The sequence below is a fragment of the Podarcis muralis genome, chromosome 1 (assembly GCF_964188315.1).
Source record: "Podarcis muralis chromosome 1, rPodMur119.hap1.1, whole genome shotgun sequence".
Taxonomy (NCBI): Eukaryota; Metazoa; Chordata; class Lepidosauria; order Squamata; family Lacertidae; genus Podarcis; species Podarcis muralis.
Genome location: NC_135655.1, coordinates 93,755,143 through 93,773,666, shown reverse-complemented (window position 1 = coordinate 93,773,666; position 18,524 = coordinate 93,755,143). Strand labels below are relative to the sequence as shown.

Below are 18,524 nucleotides of genomic sequence, written 5' to 3'. Positions count from 1 at the left end.
TTCCTCAAGTATCACTGGTTAGCTCATTTCTATATCAATTACTTTGATAAAATACGTGTTTTGTTATGTGCAAATGGCTTTAGATACCTATTACGTCCATAAATTACCATATCGCATATATTCAAGACAAAAAACAGCGGCAATTTGTTGCTGACGAACTGGACAGCCATATAAAGGGCCCCATTAACTTTAGTAGCTTAGGGCCTCATCAAACCTAAATCCGACCTTGCGCACCCCCGGGGTAGAGAAAGCAAGGCGCGCGCGGCAGCAGCAGCACGTGGCGCTGGCAGCGGGAGCGGCCTTTCCGAAGGGGGCGGAGCGAGCAGCTGCAGCGCTTTGCGCGGCTCGGCTGCCGGCCACCTGCCCGCCGGCGGGAGTTTCCCAAGCACTTCGGAGAAGCGAGGCGCGTTGATTGGACCCGCCGCCGCCTCCTCCGCCCGCTCCCTTTCCCCTCAGTTTGGCGCGCCGGGAGCTCTATGCGGGCGGCGACGGGCGGCTGCTCTTCCCGCCAAGCCGGCCATGCCGCTGAACGGCTCCTCCTCAGGCGCCGGAGGAGCGAACCGCACCTCGTCCTCAGACGACGGCGAGCCCCTGTCCCTGTTCCGCCTGCTGGTGCTGAGCCTGCTGGCGCTGCTGACTGTGGCCACGCTGGTGTGGAACCTGCTGGTGCTGGCCACCATCGTGCGCGTGAAGGCTTTCCACCGCGCGCCGCACAACCTGGTGGCGTCCACGGCGGCGGCCGACGCGCTGGTGGCGGCGCTGGTGATGCCTCTCAGCCTGGCCAAGGAGCTGTCGGGGGGCGGGCGGCGCTGGCGCCTGGGCCGGGCGCTGTGCCACGCGTGGGTCTGCCTCGACGTGCTCTGCTGCACGGCCAGCATCTGGAGCGTGGCCGCCATCGCCCTCGACCGCTACTGGTCCGTCTCCAGGCACCTGCGCTACACCCCGCGCGCGCGCCGCCGAGCCTCGGGCGCCCTCATCGGCGTGGCGTGGGCGCTGGGCGCGCTCCTGGCGCTGCTGCCGCTGCTGCTCGGCTGGGGAGGCAGCTCGTACAGCGCCGAGCAGCAGCGCTGCCAGGTCAGCCCCGAGCCCGCCTACGCCGTCTTCTCCACGGGGGGCGCTTTCTACCTGCCCCTGGGCGTCGTGCTCTTCGTCTACTGGAAGATCTACAAGGCGGCCAAGTTCCGCGTCGGGGGCAGGAACGCCGTCGGGCCCCTCCCAGAAACGGGGCAGGTAAAGCACCGTGGGGGGGGGGGAGGATTGGTGCGCGGGGAGGACGGGGGTGCGACGTGGTATGTGAGGCTGCGTTGGAATCCGGCTCCCCCGCGACGCCTCTTTCTGGTCTGTCAGGGGGTGGGCTAATGACCCTCCAACTCTAAAGTTCTGTGGGGGGAGCGTGCAGAAGGCCCGGTTCGTGGGGTGGTTGAGCAATAGGGCGAACGGTGGGTCGGAGAAGTTTAACAAGCATGAACCTAAATCTGCGTTTCACCAGCAGGCATCCAAACAATTCAAGGTTTGATTGTTGAACTTGGCCGTTGAGCGGGTGTAGACAGCATTTGCTGCAAGCCAGGGTTATTTCGAACCAGCGCAGTTCAGACTTTGGTTTCAAAGCTCCGGAATTTCAGATCTTTTCAAAAGCAACTGAGGCTGGGAAGGAGAAGCATTCATTCGCCCTTTGGAAAAGTTGCTTCAAGCAGCCTGAAACTTCTATGCAGCCTTGAATGAAAGCTTCTTTCTTTCTCTTTCTTTCGGAATCAAGTTTTGAAACTTGCAAGCAGAAAGATACAAGCTGGAAATTTGCAGCTGGATGCAGCTGGAAATTCAGGGGGCCACAGTGAAAAGGGGAGGAAGTACGTTTATGCAGAGCTTTTGCTTAGCTTCTTAAGCGTGAAGTGTAGGTTTTCCAAGACTGCTTGGAAGTTCTGCGCTCTGCTGCGGGGAGTGTCTACCTCTAATCCCAGGTGTGTGGGGTCTGGAAAAAATTATTCAGTGTTATTTATGTTCCGGGGTTAGCTCTAACCTTGGGAAGAGTTTCTAGAACAGCTGTAGGGACTTCTGGATGTATTAGAAACAGCAAAAGTGAACATCAGGACAGAAAGGTTCAGCTAGGAATAGCTGGAGGATGAGAGTGGAGTGGCACATCTGAGATGGAAAGTAGATAAATGCAGGCATTAGACAGCCAGTGTGGCAGGATAAATGGGGAGGTGCAAAATTACACAGCTGGTTTGAAATCTGTTTTTGTCTTATGCGTTCCTTTTTTTTTTTTTTTTTTTTGGTGCAGCCTGAAAAGCTGATGCTCATTGTGTGAAGAAAGAAACCATTGTAAATACAAATATTTGGTGTGCAGTGTTTCTAAGGTTTTACAATGCTTTAAGATGAGGCAAATAAATAGTTTCCACCGTTTTATCCTTTGGCACAACCCAAGTGGAAAAGAGCTAATATTTTTATTTAGACACATGCAGCCCAATTATGTACGTGTTTACACAAAAGGAAGCCCACACCATGTTCAATTAAATTGAGTCTGCTGTCGTCTTCATCTGCAATCCTAAACACACAGTGTCACTGAAGGCAGTAGGAATAAATTTATGAGTTTAGGATTACGCTGTTTAGAATTACGCTGCTAATCCTCAAGAGTCTTAATAGTGTCTGTCTCCCCTTTCATTTTTTTGAGGGGGTGCTTTTTATTATAAACCATCTTGGGACTCATTCTTTGGTAGGAAGGGAATTACAGTTGTACCTCGGTTTACGAACTTAATCCGTCCCGGAAGTCCATTCTTAAACCGAAACCATTCTTAAACCAAGGCGCACTTTCCCTAATGAGGCCTCCCACCGCCGGTGCCCTTCCACCGTCCGGCTTCTGTTCTTAGACCGAGGTAAAGTTTGCAAACCAGGACACTACTTCCGGTTTTGCGGAGTTCGTAAACAGGGCTGTTCTTAAACCAAAGTACCACTGTATCAATATCGCTGGCATGCACACATCTCCCCCAGCGCTCTGCACTGTTTTGGTGTATTACAGAATGGTTTAACTATGTATTGAATTATTCTGTCATGCATGCTTGCTTGTGGCAAAGAGTTTGGAAATGAAGTCTTTCTCTTAGAGTCACCATTTGTCTGTCCATCTATGCATCAGCAGCTACATAACCAAATCCACCTGTGTGCATTTCTTAACTCATAGCCACTTGCGAAGATGAATTGTGGGGGAGGTTGAATATTCAGGAATGAACTTTGCATGTCACGTAAAGGAGATAGGAGAGGAGAGTGGGTGGTCAGGCCTGTTTATTACAGCCTCCTCTTTCCTAGCCAGCCTGGTGCTCTAGAATGCCTACAAACAGTGCTTACTTGCTGCATGGCTCTTTCGCTGCATTCCCTAAGTGCCTGGTATTCAAAGGCCTACTGCCTCTGAGTAAGGAGGTTCTGTTTAGCTATCATAGGGAATTGCTGTTGATAGAATTGTAGAGTTGCAAGGGTGCAATGCAGAAATCTTTCACCCGATGTGAGGCTTGAACCCACGGCTCTGGGATTAAGAATCTCGTGTTCTGCCGACTGAGCTATCCATATTAATATGTACTACCATTTCTCATGCTGGTCACAGTCTCCATACCATTGAAGTCAGCAACAAAAGTTTACATTGTCTGGGCTTGATCTTCAGTGCCTGTCGTTTCAGTTCATAAATGATCCCAGTTGATTTCCCTATAGCTTCCTTGCACGGCTTGATGTGAATGATTGTGACGGATTCCAGCTTTAATTCATTCAAGTGTGTCCAAAATCCATGGCAGCAATTTCCAAGGGGGGGGGGGGTTAGCCATGTTAGTTGGTTGCAGCAAAAAGAACAATGAGACTTGTAGCAAATTAAAGACTAACAAAATGTATCATTGCATGAAGCTTTTGGTAACTATAGTCCACTTCATAAGATGCATGAAGTGTTATCTTGAGCTACACACACACACACAGTAGTTTGTGAGGACAAGAAGATGGAATTGTTTCTTTCCGGAGGATGATGACTGTAAAACCAAGAGGATTTTTATCAGATTCTTTGTTTTGTTTTGTTTTTTGGCTTACTGGTATCATGATGCAGATGTTATCAAGAACAGTTTTGGGAAACTCCCGCTGTTAATTACAAAACTCTCATTGCACTTTTCTGCATTACAGTCCCACCACTACATGGGCAGCCCAGAATAATACTGCATTCATGTGATAACGTGGCTGTAGTCCACAAAAGCTTAACCTCCTGACTTTTTTTAAAATTGCATTTCCTATGTTATTGCCTCCATAATTTTCAAGTTTGCAATCATTTGCTTTTTTTGTAGGCAGAGAAAGAACTTTGATAGATACCATTTTTTGTGATATTAAAAACAAAATTTGTATAATGCTGTGTCTGGAAATAAGATACACAGACACAAGAGAATGTGTGTGCTGAAATTTGAGAGTGCAGTCCTTGGGATTAAGCCCCATTGAAAATTAGTGGGACTTATTTCTGAGTAAACATGCACCACGTTACTAATGTTTTGGTAAACTGCAACTTGATGTGTCGGACAAAAATCTTCATTTCTTAAGGCAAATACTTAATAGTACTTGAAAAATACTTCTTATCATATTAAGCAAGGGCGGAGGGAATTGTGGATCGTAAACCCCAAGGGGCCCTTAGATCTTCATCATGTCACCACGTGGGAGGGGAAGATGCAGCAAAGATAATGGTGCTGCCTTTATTAGATTAGTGTATTATCATGGTAAAGCTGTTGCATGTTTTGCAACTTTCAATTTATCTGAATGTGTGAATTGGCACCTGAATATAACGGTTACATTTTGGGGAATGCACATACAGATCTAGTTGTTGCAAGCAACAGCAGGTTGCTACTCACATTTATGTCAAAGTAACCTCAGCTGAATTAAATGGGCCTTTCTTCTATGTAAATTTGGATAGGATTACAGCATATGTCTCTTAGCATCCTTGATTAGGAAAGCGCTCCACTATCCCCAGTCCATTTTCCTTTCTTGATAGGCAAAAGGTCCTTATATACAGTCCCAACCCAAAATGAATTTCTTCATTTTAAGCCTGTCTTTTTATTTCATCGTGTGCACACCATTGTCTTGAAACCTTTCTTTCGTGCTTGGCTTTACAGTGGAGCAGTTTTAATTATAACTAACAATGCCAGCTACTAGTGCTACTGATGCTTCAAGTGAGCAGAGTGATAGTCACTGCACTCTCTTCCAGTGTAATCAAACTTGCCTGGGCAAGGACTGCGAAGTTGGGTTCTTCATTTTCCTGGTATTCTGATATGATCTATGAAGGAGATTGATTAGTCACATTCCAGATAGAAATAGGTCATTGACATTCTGCACATTTTTGGAAATATGTTTGTTGGAGTTCTTTATTCACTGTGTCCTTGTTTCAATATTGAAATAAAACATAGAAGGAATGGACAAGCGATAAGAAACATTGAGCCAATGTTATCTTTTTGGGAAAGGAAGAGGTGTTGTGCAGAGTTAACAAGACTTGGGGTACCTGCAAGCTATCACTATTTCACAGGAGTGGCTCAAGCACACATAGGAACTTTAGGCTTGCACGTTTTAAATGGATTAAGGAGTTCTATTGCCCTAGTGCAACAAATCCACTTAAAAAATAATAATCCCCAGACTTTCTACTGTTAGGAAAGTGACAGGGAAACACAATGAAAAGTGTTAGATGAACAATTGATTAATGGGGTGATGTATAAAAAGCCTGTCAGCAAATCAGGAATGCAGGACAAATGCTCATTGCAGCAAACAAATCGCTCAATAAAGACAATATAATCTAATCTCCTGATTTGTGCAAGCAAATCATGATGAATGCTCAATAAACAGGTTGTCTGGAGGGACCCCTAATCTTTGCACACAGGAAATCGATTCAGTTTTTTGTTTGTTTGTAACTGTGGCTTCAACCCTATATCTGCTTGGAGGAATGGGGGGGGGAGGCCCCCTTAAATTCAGTAGGCCTTGCACATGCAACAGAATTAGGACATAAAATGGACAATATATTTTGTTTTAATGTAGTCCCACTGCCATCAATGGGATCACTACAGGTAAGGTTGCTAGCAGGATAAGGTTTGCTAACATTCCTGGCAATTAATCATCTGCAGGGCCAAGCCTTTTATGTTAGGATCAAAGTAGACCAGGGTGCTCAGTTCTGGTTCCCAGGACTTTTGATGCAGGTAGAAGCAAATACAAAGGAGAGGAGGCTGCAGAAAAGGGTCCAGGATGACAGGAAACACCTGAAGCAGCAGGAAGGAGAACAAATCAGTGAGGCAGACTATATTTACTGCATGTCCTGGAGGCAGTAAAGTCTGAAGTGAAACTGGCAATATACTCCCAGCCCCACTTACCAATTTCTGTTACTATAGCAATTTCGGTTTTTCCCCTGTGCAAGTTCAACAGAGAAGCATTTGCTTAGGCTACTAATATAGATCCAGGGCAAAGATCTGTAGTCATTGATTTATTGGTTGAGAATCACGAGAATAGCAATGCAGAGGAGTAGGAGGAATAGGCAAATAAATGCCCTTCTATTTCCTAGTATAGGTTTCAGAGTCGTGTCTCTCACCTGTAGAAAAAGACTGCACTATCCACCCTGCTGACTGATAAGTGACTTTTTGCTCACACTTAGCCTTTCTGGGGCTGCTACCCTCCTCTCATACTAAAGAGGTTCAAAACAGCCAGGCCCTTACAGATGGAACCCTGAGTTGGGCAAAGCAACATTAAATGCCTATTAATTTATCACTTCAGTGATAACGATTATGTTTTGTCCATTCCTTTGTAGTTGGATTACTGGATAAAGCTGAGGACAGACAGACAGAGCATTCTTTAAGCCAGAGCAGTCCCAGAAAGAGCTGTACCTCATGCTGGGTCTCTGCTGTTTGTCAGTAAAGCCTCACGCAAAGAGTAAGATCCAACAAAGGCTTCTCCTTACTACCCTGCTGCTTCCCCTACATGGGAGCATCTCCAGCTGATTTGGCGGGCTGAAGTGGGAGAAAGACCAGACGTCCCACTGCATGAGTGGATTTCTGTTGCACAAGCATGGGGAAATCATTGGATGTCACCCGGAAGCCCTTAATTGGAGCTGGGTTCAGCACCAGAGCTTCTCCTCATTACTGTTCATCAACCAGTATCAGGCAAGTCCTGCAGTGCTGCTGCTGGTGCTTGTGGTTGTTTTAGTTTTCCAGTAACATTTTCCAGCAATATTAGCCATTCAAAGAGCAAACAGATGGGGTCATTCCAGTGTTGTGTGTATGAGTCAGAGGGTGCAACATTTTGAGGCAGACTAGTGTATTCTTTTTTTTGGAGGGGGGTCCACAGGAAAGGGTTAATTGATTAAAAAAAAACAATCTTTCTGCTTTCTCCTGTTGATGTTAGCCTCTGCTAGATCAAACCACCCTGGGCTCTCATGTGATGACGGTCAGTTCAAAGACATCTAGCAGTGGAAGAACTGGATAGAACCCTCTTGTTCATTCTATGTTTTATTCCATTAGTTATTGATGCTGCTGTAGTGCCCTGTCTGTGGGCTGTGTGTGCGCACGCGCACTTTGGACAGGGGGATACATTTCTATAGGTTAGAGGAGAGAGGGTCAGTTTTCCTATGGCTCCCCCATCTAGCCAAATGTTGGATCACTCTAACAAAAATGCCAAACAGTATGACTAGGATTTAAAAAAGCCCATTTATGTGCAGATGTTCACCTGGAGACATTGCCATTTTTGCTTTTCTTGTGTTGCATCAGATGTTACTTTGCACTGCTTGAGAGCAAGGGGAATAGGTTTAGGGCAGAATGGCTTGAAAGGCATAAATCCATGCACAAGACCTCACCAGCCTTTGGAATCTGACATTTGAGGTAGTGACTTATTTGAGCAGTAGTTTGTGCTGTATGTTGCAGGAGTGAATAACGGGGCAACGTAGTTCTGTCCTGATCTGTGTTTTTATTGCCTCTCTCCACCCCAGTAGAAGTCTTGCGCAACACACACACACACACACACACACACACACACACACACACTGGTTGAAGTCTAGAGTTTGGGCTTGGGCACAGCTGGTCTGTCATTTGAAAAGCAGTGAAGGGGTGTGTGTGTGTGTAGAAATCCTTTACTTAAACAAAACTGTCTTGGTAATAATTCCTGTTTGCTTTTATGTCAAGGTGAAAGAAGCTTCTCATCAGCCGCAGATGGTGTTTACAGCTCGTCATGCGACTGTCACTTTCCAGACAGATGGAGAAACATGGAGAGAACAGAAAGAGAAGAAAGCGGCTATGATGGTTGGCATTTTAATTGGTGTGTTTGTACTTTGCTGGATTCCCTTCTTTGTCACAGAACTAATAAGCCCCCTCTGCTCCTGCACCATAGCACCAGTCTGGAAAAGCATCTTCCTCTGGCTTGGTTACTCCAACTCCTTCTTCAATCCTCTGATTTATACAGCTTTTAACAAAAACTACAACAATGCATTCAAGAACCTTTTTGTGAGGCAGAGGTAAAAAGAGCAATTGGGGGGGGCATGGCTACCAGACATATTGGATTGTACTAAGCTCATTTACGCAAATTTTGTTTGCTAGGTAATCCCGTTTGCATATTTTGCTTGACTGTGGGAATTAAGCAATAAGAACGGGTGATATATCAGAAACATAGCCCATTACACACCCTCCATTGCAATGCAGCCCAGTTTTCTAGAGAAAAATCTCTAACCATTGCAAAGGTCCTCCTGCCCAGTTGGATGCAGCTCCCTATATGAAAGGCAGCAAATAATTTTAAGAACTCCACTTCGATCACAATTAAGCCTGTGCAACAAGCTGTCCTGTGTTGCCTTGTAAAGGCTAGACCGTATTTTTAAAGTTGTTCTGCTCATTTGCCAACAGTCAGTTTTAGTGTCATCAATAACTTTTACTATGAAACATTTATTGCGGGTGTAGTAAGGCACCAAAAAACAAGAATTACAAGAATTACAAGGCATTACAATACAGAGAGCCTGGAGGTAAGTAAAGTGTCAGCAACAAATAAAACCCCTAACAGTATTTGTTTGCTTTAGTAATTCTTCAGATATGAATCAGGATAAAGATCATTGACTGCTAAGATACAAGAATCATTGAACTTGGATGGCTGAACTTTTAAAACTTTAATTGCAGCAAAATTGAGCAAAAACAATCATGTGAAATGGCACAAGGAAGTGCTGGGTTACGTAGAGGATGGAGGCAATTTTCTGAAGTCTACAACAGGGGGGAGCATTGAAACTAAAAATTCCCAGTTAGAAAGTCCAGAGCCTTCCATTCAAATCAGTCGTATTGGGGAAAATATAATTATGTGGAAACTTTCCTTTAGTAGCTGCAAATGACCCTATTAACTGGACTGGATTTGCCTACATGTAGCCAGCATGTGGTTTATGTCTTAGCCCTGTTAGCATAGTGCTAAATGCATTTTATGGGGGAAATCGTGACTCTGAACACTGAATGGTAACTGGGGAGGACAGTGTATCGCTCTGCAAAGAGCGGGAAACATATTGCATCAACTGGTTTCCTTCAGAGTCATTTAGTGGTTACCACCATACTTTGGCAAACTCTTGGTGTTCTTTTCTTCCAGAAAAATACTAATGTGTATTTAATGAACAATAAGTGCAATCTTTTCTTGCGGCATCACACATATGTTTTACTATGCTGGGATAAAGCTCTTTTACTCAGCTGCATGTTCAGCTATTACCTCAGTTTTAAGATCAATGCAAAGTTGGCATCAGGCTCTTTAAAATGAGTCTTGATAGCTTAGTCAGTATAAATTAACTTAATTGTCAAATATATTTTAAACAACAACAGCATGCAATATATACTTTGGTGACATCAATGCAGACTGAATTCTCAAGCTTTAAACTATTGCTTAGAGGTTCCAGGCTACCTCAAGATCCTAGTCTCTCCAGGTGTAGAGACTGGGAGGTTTTTGTTTTGTTTGTTTTAAATCAGTTTACTGGTACAGGAGGAAACATCTGCATCAGCTTGGTTTGAAAACTATGCCTATATCAAGTCCCCCCCCCACCATTACCTGCTGCAGACTCTCAATATCCACACATATTAAGCTGCTTGTTGGTCAGACAACCCTTCAAAAAGGTATATTACGCAATGTAGGGGACTGCAGGCAGGTGTGTCCCTATTGTATGAAGAATACAAGGAAACACAGATCTGTTGTGTGACTAGAAGTGCTGTCTGCTTGTTCAGAGGGAACGTCTGATTCCCTTGCTTGTATTGTTTCGTACCCCACATACACCACCACCCCCATTGCAAAAGGAGCCCTACTGCCAACTTTGGAAGCAGGGGTGCTTGGATTCAGTCAAGGCATTTGCACTTTTTTCAGCCCATTTACCTCTGCAGTCTGGGACCCCTTTCAGTCTTCAGCTAGCACATGTGTTGTTTCTAGAGTGAACTCAGCTCTTTTAGAATTTTCTAAATCCTATCAGGTTCTGTCATTTGTGCTGAAGGTTTCTATGCTTTGGGCAGAATTTCAGATGCCAATGTTGTAGCTTGTCAGAGAAATGGGCAAAACATCAATATCTGCACACATCCCTGTTAGTGAAGAAGGTTTTTTTATCGTGAATACAAGAAGAAAAAAAGCTTAGAAAGCAAGTTAGTCAGCCAAACGAATTTGGAGCTTTTGATTTATACATATTTATTGTTTAACACATAATATATGTTTTCTAGTGCACATGAAATGTTAACTAGTGCAAAGGTAAATCATTTACAAAACAGTGTCACTTTACTTTATATGTGTGTGCATATATAAAAAGACAATCAAATAATATTTCTGAACTGCTATACTGCATTAAATCTCAAAAAGGAATACATCTAGTCATTGGGCTGGATCAGAATGAAAATGAATTCAATCATATTACAGAACTGCTGTCTGAAATTCTTCAGGAACACTTGTCTTTCAGCTTGGATAAAAGCATTTCATTTTTGCGGCATTCCTGTTGATAAACAAAGAGATAGAAGATTTAAAATATTAAACAAGACATGTCAGTTAAAAGATGATACTAACAGTGCAAACCTGCATGGCTACAAAGAAGGAAGGGTAATTAAATTCAGTGGGTCTTATTTCAAACTAAACATATAGGATTACAGCCCAAATCAGCTGTCTGTCTTTTAACACATGCTGTAGGTAATTCGGAAGGCAAGGCAGGTGGAATTTACTGTTAAAGTGAAAAGGTGCTGGATGGGATTGGTCCGTATGAATTATGCTGGAAAATAAGAATATCTGAAAAAAACAGACGAATGCATCTGATTGTTCTTAGCCGCCTTCTACCAATTATATTACCTAGAATCATTCACACCAGCCCTTCTGAACCTCATGCCCTCTGTGTTTAGGACTAACTCTTCATCCCTATGGCTAACAGAGATTATGTGAGTTGTAGCACCAAACATCTGCAGGGTACCAAGTTGTGAACAGCTAATCTGCATTTTGCCCACAAACTTACAGCGCTAGGTGATTGGGGGGTGGGGGAGATGGGACGTCATGGTCAGAGCTTTTGAGACAAAGTATCTCTGCGTACGTGTTTTCTCTCTCTCTCTCCCCACAACCACCAATGTCCCATTTACCTCTTTAAATTCTTTGACCGTTTTGAAGTAGAGTCTTTGTTTCTCCAGTAACTCCAGATATTCATCATTGAGCTGGTCCCTTCTCATTTTGTTTTCTTGCTTCTTCTTTTCCATCTGTTGGTAATGAGGGGAAAGTATTATGGTACCTTGCAACGTGCAAGACCAAAAACAAAATCCTCCAGCATTCCCCCATTCCTCTCTTAAAAAAAACAAAACACCAGATAAACAACAAGTGCTCCCTGCATCTGTTCCAACAGTAGAAACATTTGGTAGTGTACAACTAGGAAAGAGCAGAAATATAGCAAAGGATTAAAAAGTGAAATCACTATGAAACCTTCATTGCCACAAGTCAGTTATCTTGTGCTGAAGGTTTTCCAACACCCCTTTGCTTAAAATCTCAAAAGTAAGGTAACTCATGAGGCCCCACCTTCATGGTCTGCATTCATAAATGAAAATCAAGACCCAAGTGAATTTTTGCCTTTCTGCTCATGGGATGTTTCTTTCCTATACTATCTCGTTCAAGGATACCTGTATTGTGGTTTCAACAGGTGTACTGACTTGAGCCAGATTCCCTTCTGGACAACCCACTGTATATGGCCCACACTGGTGCTTTGTGCTAGAAGTGCTTGTTTCACACCAATGGAATGAGTTTAAAAAATGGCAAGCAAGAAGGAAACACCTTCCACTTTGTTGAGTGAGAGTGGCTGTAGCAAAGAAGCTTGTTGGTTTTTTTTTAAAAGGTTCAGCATTTTCCACGGGAGAACATCTACAGGGGGTCTTTTCAATGCAGAGATAGCAAGATGATCAAACTTCCCTTGGGTTTATTTTTCCTTTTACTATGCCATCCACTAGACTAGAGAAACTTTATAAGCTTGACTAATTAATTTAAATCCAAGTTTTATCTTTAGTCAGAGATGTTCTGTGCTCAGATATTGAGCTGCCTTTGCCAGAGTCAAGCCAAATTATCAAGTGCAGTAGTACTGCCTACCCTAAATAATAGTGGCTTTCCTACACCTTAGGTTATCCCTTGTTCTATTCAGCACATCTTAGTTACAAATCATTAAATCTAAAAACTGAGAATGGCCATTTATTTGAAGGAAGGATTTCTGTGAATGAAAGAAAAGGGGGTAATTTAAAGAATAATGCAAGGGAATTTTGGCAGATATGTGATCTGGGATAAGAACTGTTCATGTGTTTTAACAGGTGAAGGCTGCATGATGGAGGAACACAACACACACCAGATTATGTTCCAAGGCATTTGCTTTCAGGACCAAGTCTATGAATCCAAATCATTTCCATTGTGCTTGGTATAGAGATGCATCTTCAACCACTGGGTTTCAATTGCTAGAATGTTGCAGTATGCTCACAGGGTAATAATGAGCATATTGTAGCAGCCCAGGAATGAATGCATATTCCAGATGTACTGTAGGTTTGTATTTCATTGCACAAATCCTAAAGGTTATATTGAGGTCTAAGAAGAAACACCATCAAAACTTATGTGAAAAATAATAAACCAACCTTCATTCGATTCTGTTTAATTCCTTCTACGATTTGTTCCATTTGCCGCAGAAACTGGTCTCGAGCACCAGAAGAAGCCATGGCTCTGAGTTGAGAATGGCACGAGGGCATTAGACAAAGGAAAATGGGTCACTTGTGGAAAGAGTGAGAGTCCACGCAATATGTCTGCGGCCTAAATGGTAAATCATGCTTGCAGTTGACAGAAAAGACAAACTTTGCCTCTTTGGATCCCAGTGATGCTTATTCAAGTCCCACTGATTTCGACAGAATTCTTAGGGCTAGCCTATTGAAGTTTGCCTTTGTCTGGCAAAAGAAATAATAATGTAGGACTGTTTTCTATATTTCCCCTTGAAAAACAAGAAGCAGCATACCGTCATAGTTTCAGAGAAAAGGCACTGAAACAAGTATTACATGAACCATTTAGGAGCATAATGTGACATGCATAATTTCTTGAATGGGATACATGACTTTATTTTTTTTCTTAAGAGTATAGACCATTGAAACTTCTGGAAAGATTGTAAAGACATGTGACTGTTTCTTTAAATCAATGGCTGGTAATCGTAAGGGAGGTGAAATGGCCAAGCTGTGTTAGTAAAGGCTGTACCCACAAAAAAGAAAGGACTACTTACTGCTGGAAGTTGTCATGAATTGAATTCAACAAGTTAACCTGGGAAAGACAAACACAAGGATCTGCATTTTTATGCAAAATTTTCCATGTAAAAAAGCAAATGCCTTTTAAGCAATAGGGCTGGTTCAGAAAATGATACAGCTTGGCTAATGCATGATCATACAGACTTTGCTGCACTAAATTACCTGATTTGCAGTTTAATGTGCGTGAACCAACTCGTTCAAAAACATTGTATCTGAGGCCTCACTGGGTTACCACAAATTTCTCATAGTATTCACACATACTTTCAGACATGAAGTAATGAACATGCATTTAATGAACCAGTAATATGTTACCCTAAGAACAGTACTTGAAATACAACAGTGTGAGGATATTCAGAGCATTACACACAAATATGTGTTGGTAGGGAATTTAGATGACTTCAGATAAATTGTGTACCTATTATCTTTTATCTTTTCAGGAGCATATATTCTACATTTTGTGCTCCTCACAGCTAGCATATGTGTTCAAATAAATATTGGACTGCTGCTATCCTATTTATCAAAACATTATCAAAGCCACCTCATAAGAAATTGAAGTACCATGTACAAAGGGATATGCAACCACAGAGTTACAAAACCCCAGTGAATTCTGGGCAGCAATGACTGTACTCTTGATTTTGTGTTTTGCCACACACCCCATGGCATCTGCTATTCGAAAAAGGATGACAGCCCTGGACTAAGCTGTAGACAAAAATTCTCCTTGCCTCACAGAGTGCTATTGCACATTTTTTGCTCCGCTAGCATTTTTCTTGCCTTGCATTAGCTGCTGGAAAGAACAGAATCGGATTCCTATTTACGCGGCATAACAATGCAAACCACAGCAGATCTTCAAAGAAACCATGGGTCTCCCCCTCCACCCCGCCCCTTTATAAATAACACTTGACACGAGACAACACATTGCCAAATTCAACAGGGCAATCAATCACATGCTTCACTTTATTCAAAGCAAAACCCTGGAGAACTGCTGCCTGTCAGAAGAATCAAAATCAGGATAGATGGACCAATTGTCTCAAGTCAGTTTGAAGGAAGGTTCATAATGTATTGACCTCTTTTTGGCAAAAGCCTTGAAGCAGTTGCATTCTGACACGATTACCTGAGGAGGCCCGCATTAGAATCCACTGCTTGATTTAATCCATGCACTTCAGACCAGCCCCCTATAATCAATCTCTGTGACCTCCATCCCCACTGAATTCTCCTCAGCACATCCCATACCATGAATTAGGATCTGCTGGCCTTCTTGGAGGGCTGAAGCAGGAGATGGGAAAATCCTCTTTGGCTAGGAGAATCCCATTCAGGAGTCAACCTGGGTTTTTTATTTATTTATTTGACAAGATTTATGTACGCCACTTAACAACAACAAAAAATTGTAAGTGGGTTACAGGAATATGGCTTCCTTGTCCATGCATTCACACAAAAGCACACACATTCCTCCAATTCACTTGTTTTTCTCCATGTCTGCTTTAGCCTTTGAAGACCACAACTTTTTGTATACCGTATTTTTCGCTCTATAAGACGCACCAGACCACAAGACGCACCTAGTTTTTGGAGGAGGAAAACAAGAAAAAAAATATTCTGAATCTCAGAAGCCAGAACAGCAAGAGGGATCACTGCACAGTGAAAGCAGCGATCCCTCTTGCTGTTCTGGCTTCTGGGATAGCCGCGCAGCCTGCATTCACTCCATAAGATGCACACACATTTCCCTTACTTTTTAGGAGGGAAAAAGTGAGTCTTATAGAGCAAAAAATACTGTAATCAGGCGTCATTAAGCAAATTTAGCAAAATCTAGCTGGCCCACAATTCCATGACATCTCAATTCACCATTGGGAACAGAGGAAGCTGCCTTAGAGTCAGACTATTACAGTCAGACAATTGGTCTATCCAGCTCAGTATGGTCACCAACTGGCAGGGGGCTCTCTAGGGCTGTAGGCAGGGTTTTCTCTCTGCCCTTCCTGGTGATGTTAGGAGGGACTGAGCATCTGCATTCTGTGATCTTCTGCATGCAGAGCACATGCTCGATACCACTGAGCTCTTGATATACAGTCAGGCAGTATTTATCAATTTAACACTTAGCATTTTAAAAGACGACTTTTAAAATAACTATATTCTCAGCGCTGTCATAATCACGTCAAGGAAAGGAAAAGATAATGAATATTTTAACTGCACATCGGTTATAGAAATAATGCCTCTCATTAAGAGGCATCTCTGAATTTATGTCTGGTTTCGCTCTCATCAGTGCAGGGAGAGCGCAATATAATTACACCTTGCCATTTAACTTTTTGGCAAGAACTCCTATGTGGAGGAGACAGAGGAGACATTCTACCCACGCTGAGTTACATTAGAACTAATTAACGCTATACGGCACACAAAAGCATTGTGCAATTCTTAAAAAATAATCCTGTGAAGTGATGTCCCCCACTAATGATTTCCCCCCACTAAGAACCTGCTGGGGGAAGAACCTGCTGCCCTCCAGATGTCGTTGGACTCCAATTCCCATCAACCCCAGCCATCATGGCTAATGGTCAGGGGAGATGGGACCTGTAGTCCAGCAACATCATGGAGCGCCATGGGTTCCCCATCCACTCCTGTCTTAAGGAAAACCCTTTTACAGAACAGACAGGAAAAACCAAACAGGAACCCAAATATATTCACCATAGTTCTCCTTATTGATAAAATAACGGCTTATACTGCGGGTGGGGATTTGTGGTCAGCTAGAACAGTGTTCCCCAACCTTGGGACTCCAGCTGTTTTGGGACTACAACTCCCATCATCCCTCGCTAGCAAGACCAGTGGTCAAGGATGATGGGAATTGTAGTCCAAAACCAGCTGGAGGCCCAAGGTTGGGGAATAATGAGCTAGAACATCTGATCAAGCAGCTTACCTCTTTTTCCAAATACACCTTCTTATCATCCAGTGTGTTGTAGAGGGTAAAGAACTGCTTCGTTTCTTTGTGTGTTGCTGAAACTGCAAACAAAGGGAAGATTCTTATAGTGTGATCCCAGACATGCCTTCTTAAGTAAGTACAAGAGAGTCCAGTAAGACTTACTCTGGTTAAGTGAGTATAAGGTTGAAACCTTAGGCTGCACTCCTAAACACAAGCTTCTGGAGAAGAAGTCCCAGTGTCACCTGCACTCAAAATTGGGTGACTGAGAAAGCTGGCTGTCATGATAATGTTAAACTTAAATAAGTTAACGGCACACAAAAGGTGTACATCTTAATGGTGCACAACACGAAAGGTGTACAACGTTAAAGGTTAAAAGGTGAACCTGCTCTCATATGTAAGGCTGGTTCTCCACCTATTAAGGAGCAGAATCTCTCCATGGCTCCTATTAGCTCTGTAGGAAGAAATGAAAAGGCCTGAAAGCTAACAGAAGGATAAGATGACTTCCATTTATGCACAGTATCTTTCTCACACCCCTCCCTACACACCATACTCCCCTTCCTGAAAAACCACCCCCAAAACCCAGGGGATCTTTTGAGCTGGCATTTCATGGAAAAAAACAACTGTCTCAAACATCCTCAAAGGGTAGGGAAGCCCTTTAGGACTCCTCCATGAGCCTATTTGGATCCCAGCCAAAACCTGGAAATACAATTTTGCAAACATTCTTTTCAACTTTTCAACATTGTCACAGAAATCCAAGGAGGGAAAGAACACACTCCCAAGTACTCAGCCAACCTATAAAAGGCTGGCAATATATCTTAACATAAAACCAACATTCTGTGAATTGTAGCTCACATAAATTTATTGGGAGTGACAGTATTTCAGCTTGTAAAGCAAAAAGGGTTATTCTAAATGATTTGCAATGCTCATTTAGCGTAGATCAGGCAGGCAAAAGGTAGAATTCTCCTAAATCATCAATTCACTACATTAAGTGTGGCTGGGACAGTGATACAACGATGGTTCCGGTCTAAGGAGAGGTAATGTACTTTCTGACACAGAACACTCTTTATAGCCATTAATGGTACTGAATAGCCTGAAGAGGCAGAGCGGTAAAACCCATATATTATTTTGCTTTGGCTGCTGATAAAGCTTCAGTGCGCGTGCATGTATGTGCACCCCCCCAACAGATGTTTTGGAGAAAAGCCAATGAGAAATGACATTGCAGATGAATACCCTATTCCGGGGAAAAATCAGAAGTATAATAAGCAGTCATGGAAACCACTTGTTCAATATAAAAGATCACATTGCTAATTTTGACGAGCACAAATTTGACATCCCTGTAACTATAAGAACTAGACATTTGTTTTTACAGAGACAATTAAAAACCCCTTCTCACCATGGTTTGAGCAATTTTGGGGGGAGGTGGGTGGGATACAACAATCACAACATGTTCCATATGGCGAGAAATTGCCTACCTCTGGGAGTAAGAAATTTAAGTCCTTGAATTATCTACAGTCTGAGTCAAATTGTCAAATGCCCATGTGGGCTTGCTTACCAGTGCACCCCCTAACCTTAACCTATCTCCCCAAAGAGGGTGCAGCAGGTAGACGCCTCATGTCCTGCCCTGCAGATTTCATCTAGTGTAAAGGAACAGTTTCCCCTTCTCCCCACTGGAGAAGGCTTCCTCACCTTGCACAGCATGTGTATGTACGAGTGCGCACCTATTTGTGTGCATGCACAGGCCCTCCCCACATTGTTTCTGAAGTGGAAGAACAGCAGGGATTGGAAACATATATGAATGCTGCACATCACACAAATTAACTGGTGGATTAGTGGGGAGGGCAGCCCTGACGTAGCCATTGCATGTAGTGCGTTGGTTG

General features: G+C 43.2%; 2 protein-coding genes across 3 annotated transcripts in view; one reads left to right on the top strand and one right to left on the bottom strand.

Moving 5' to 3' along the window:
* Positions 1-411: 411 nt before the first annotated feature.
* Positions 412-8,861, top strand: LOC114584497 (5-hydroxytryptamine receptor 5B-like). Its single transcript, XM_028706419.2, has 2 exons — positions 412-1,230; positions 8,154-8,861. The coding sequence occupies exons 1-2, from the start codon at positions 520-522 to the stop codon at positions 8,484-8,486; spliced, it is 1,044 nt and encodes a 347-aa protein (XP_028562252.2). The 5' UTR covers positions 412-519; the 3' UTR covers positions 8,487-8,861.
* Positions 8,862-10,628: 1,767 nt separating this feature from the next.
* The window catches only part of CCDC93 (CCC complex scaffolding subunit CCDC93), a 39,290-nt gene continuing 31,394 nt past the window's right edge, over positions 10,629-18,524 (bottom strand). For both annotated transcript variants that reach the window (XM_077935394.1, XM_028744373.2), the window contains 5 exons: positions 16,645-16,727; positions 13,727-13,764; positions 13,098-13,182; positions 11,580-11,693; positions 10,629-10,951 (listed from right to left, as the gene is read on the bottom strand). In XM_077935394.1, the coding sequence (XP_077791520.1) occupies positions 10,898-10,951; positions 11,580-11,693; positions 13,098-13,182; positions 13,727-13,764; positions 16,645-16,727 (374 nt within the window). In that variant the 3' untranslated portion in view covers positions 10,629-10,897. The remainder of the gene's footprint in view (positions 10,952-11,579; positions 11,694-13,097; positions 13,183-13,726; positions 13,765-16,644; positions 16,728-18,524) is intronic.

Bases quoted from the DNA above. Each gene is read 5' to 3' on its own strand.
- LOC114584497 (XM_028706419.2), top strand. From the start codon at position 520: ATGCCGCTGAACGGCTCCTCCTCAGGCGCCGGAGGAGCGAACCGCACC. The intron at 1,231-8,153 runs GTAAAGCACCGT...TTTTATGTCAAG, and splicing joins CCCTCCCAGAAACGGGGCAG to GTGAAAGAAGCTTCTCATCA.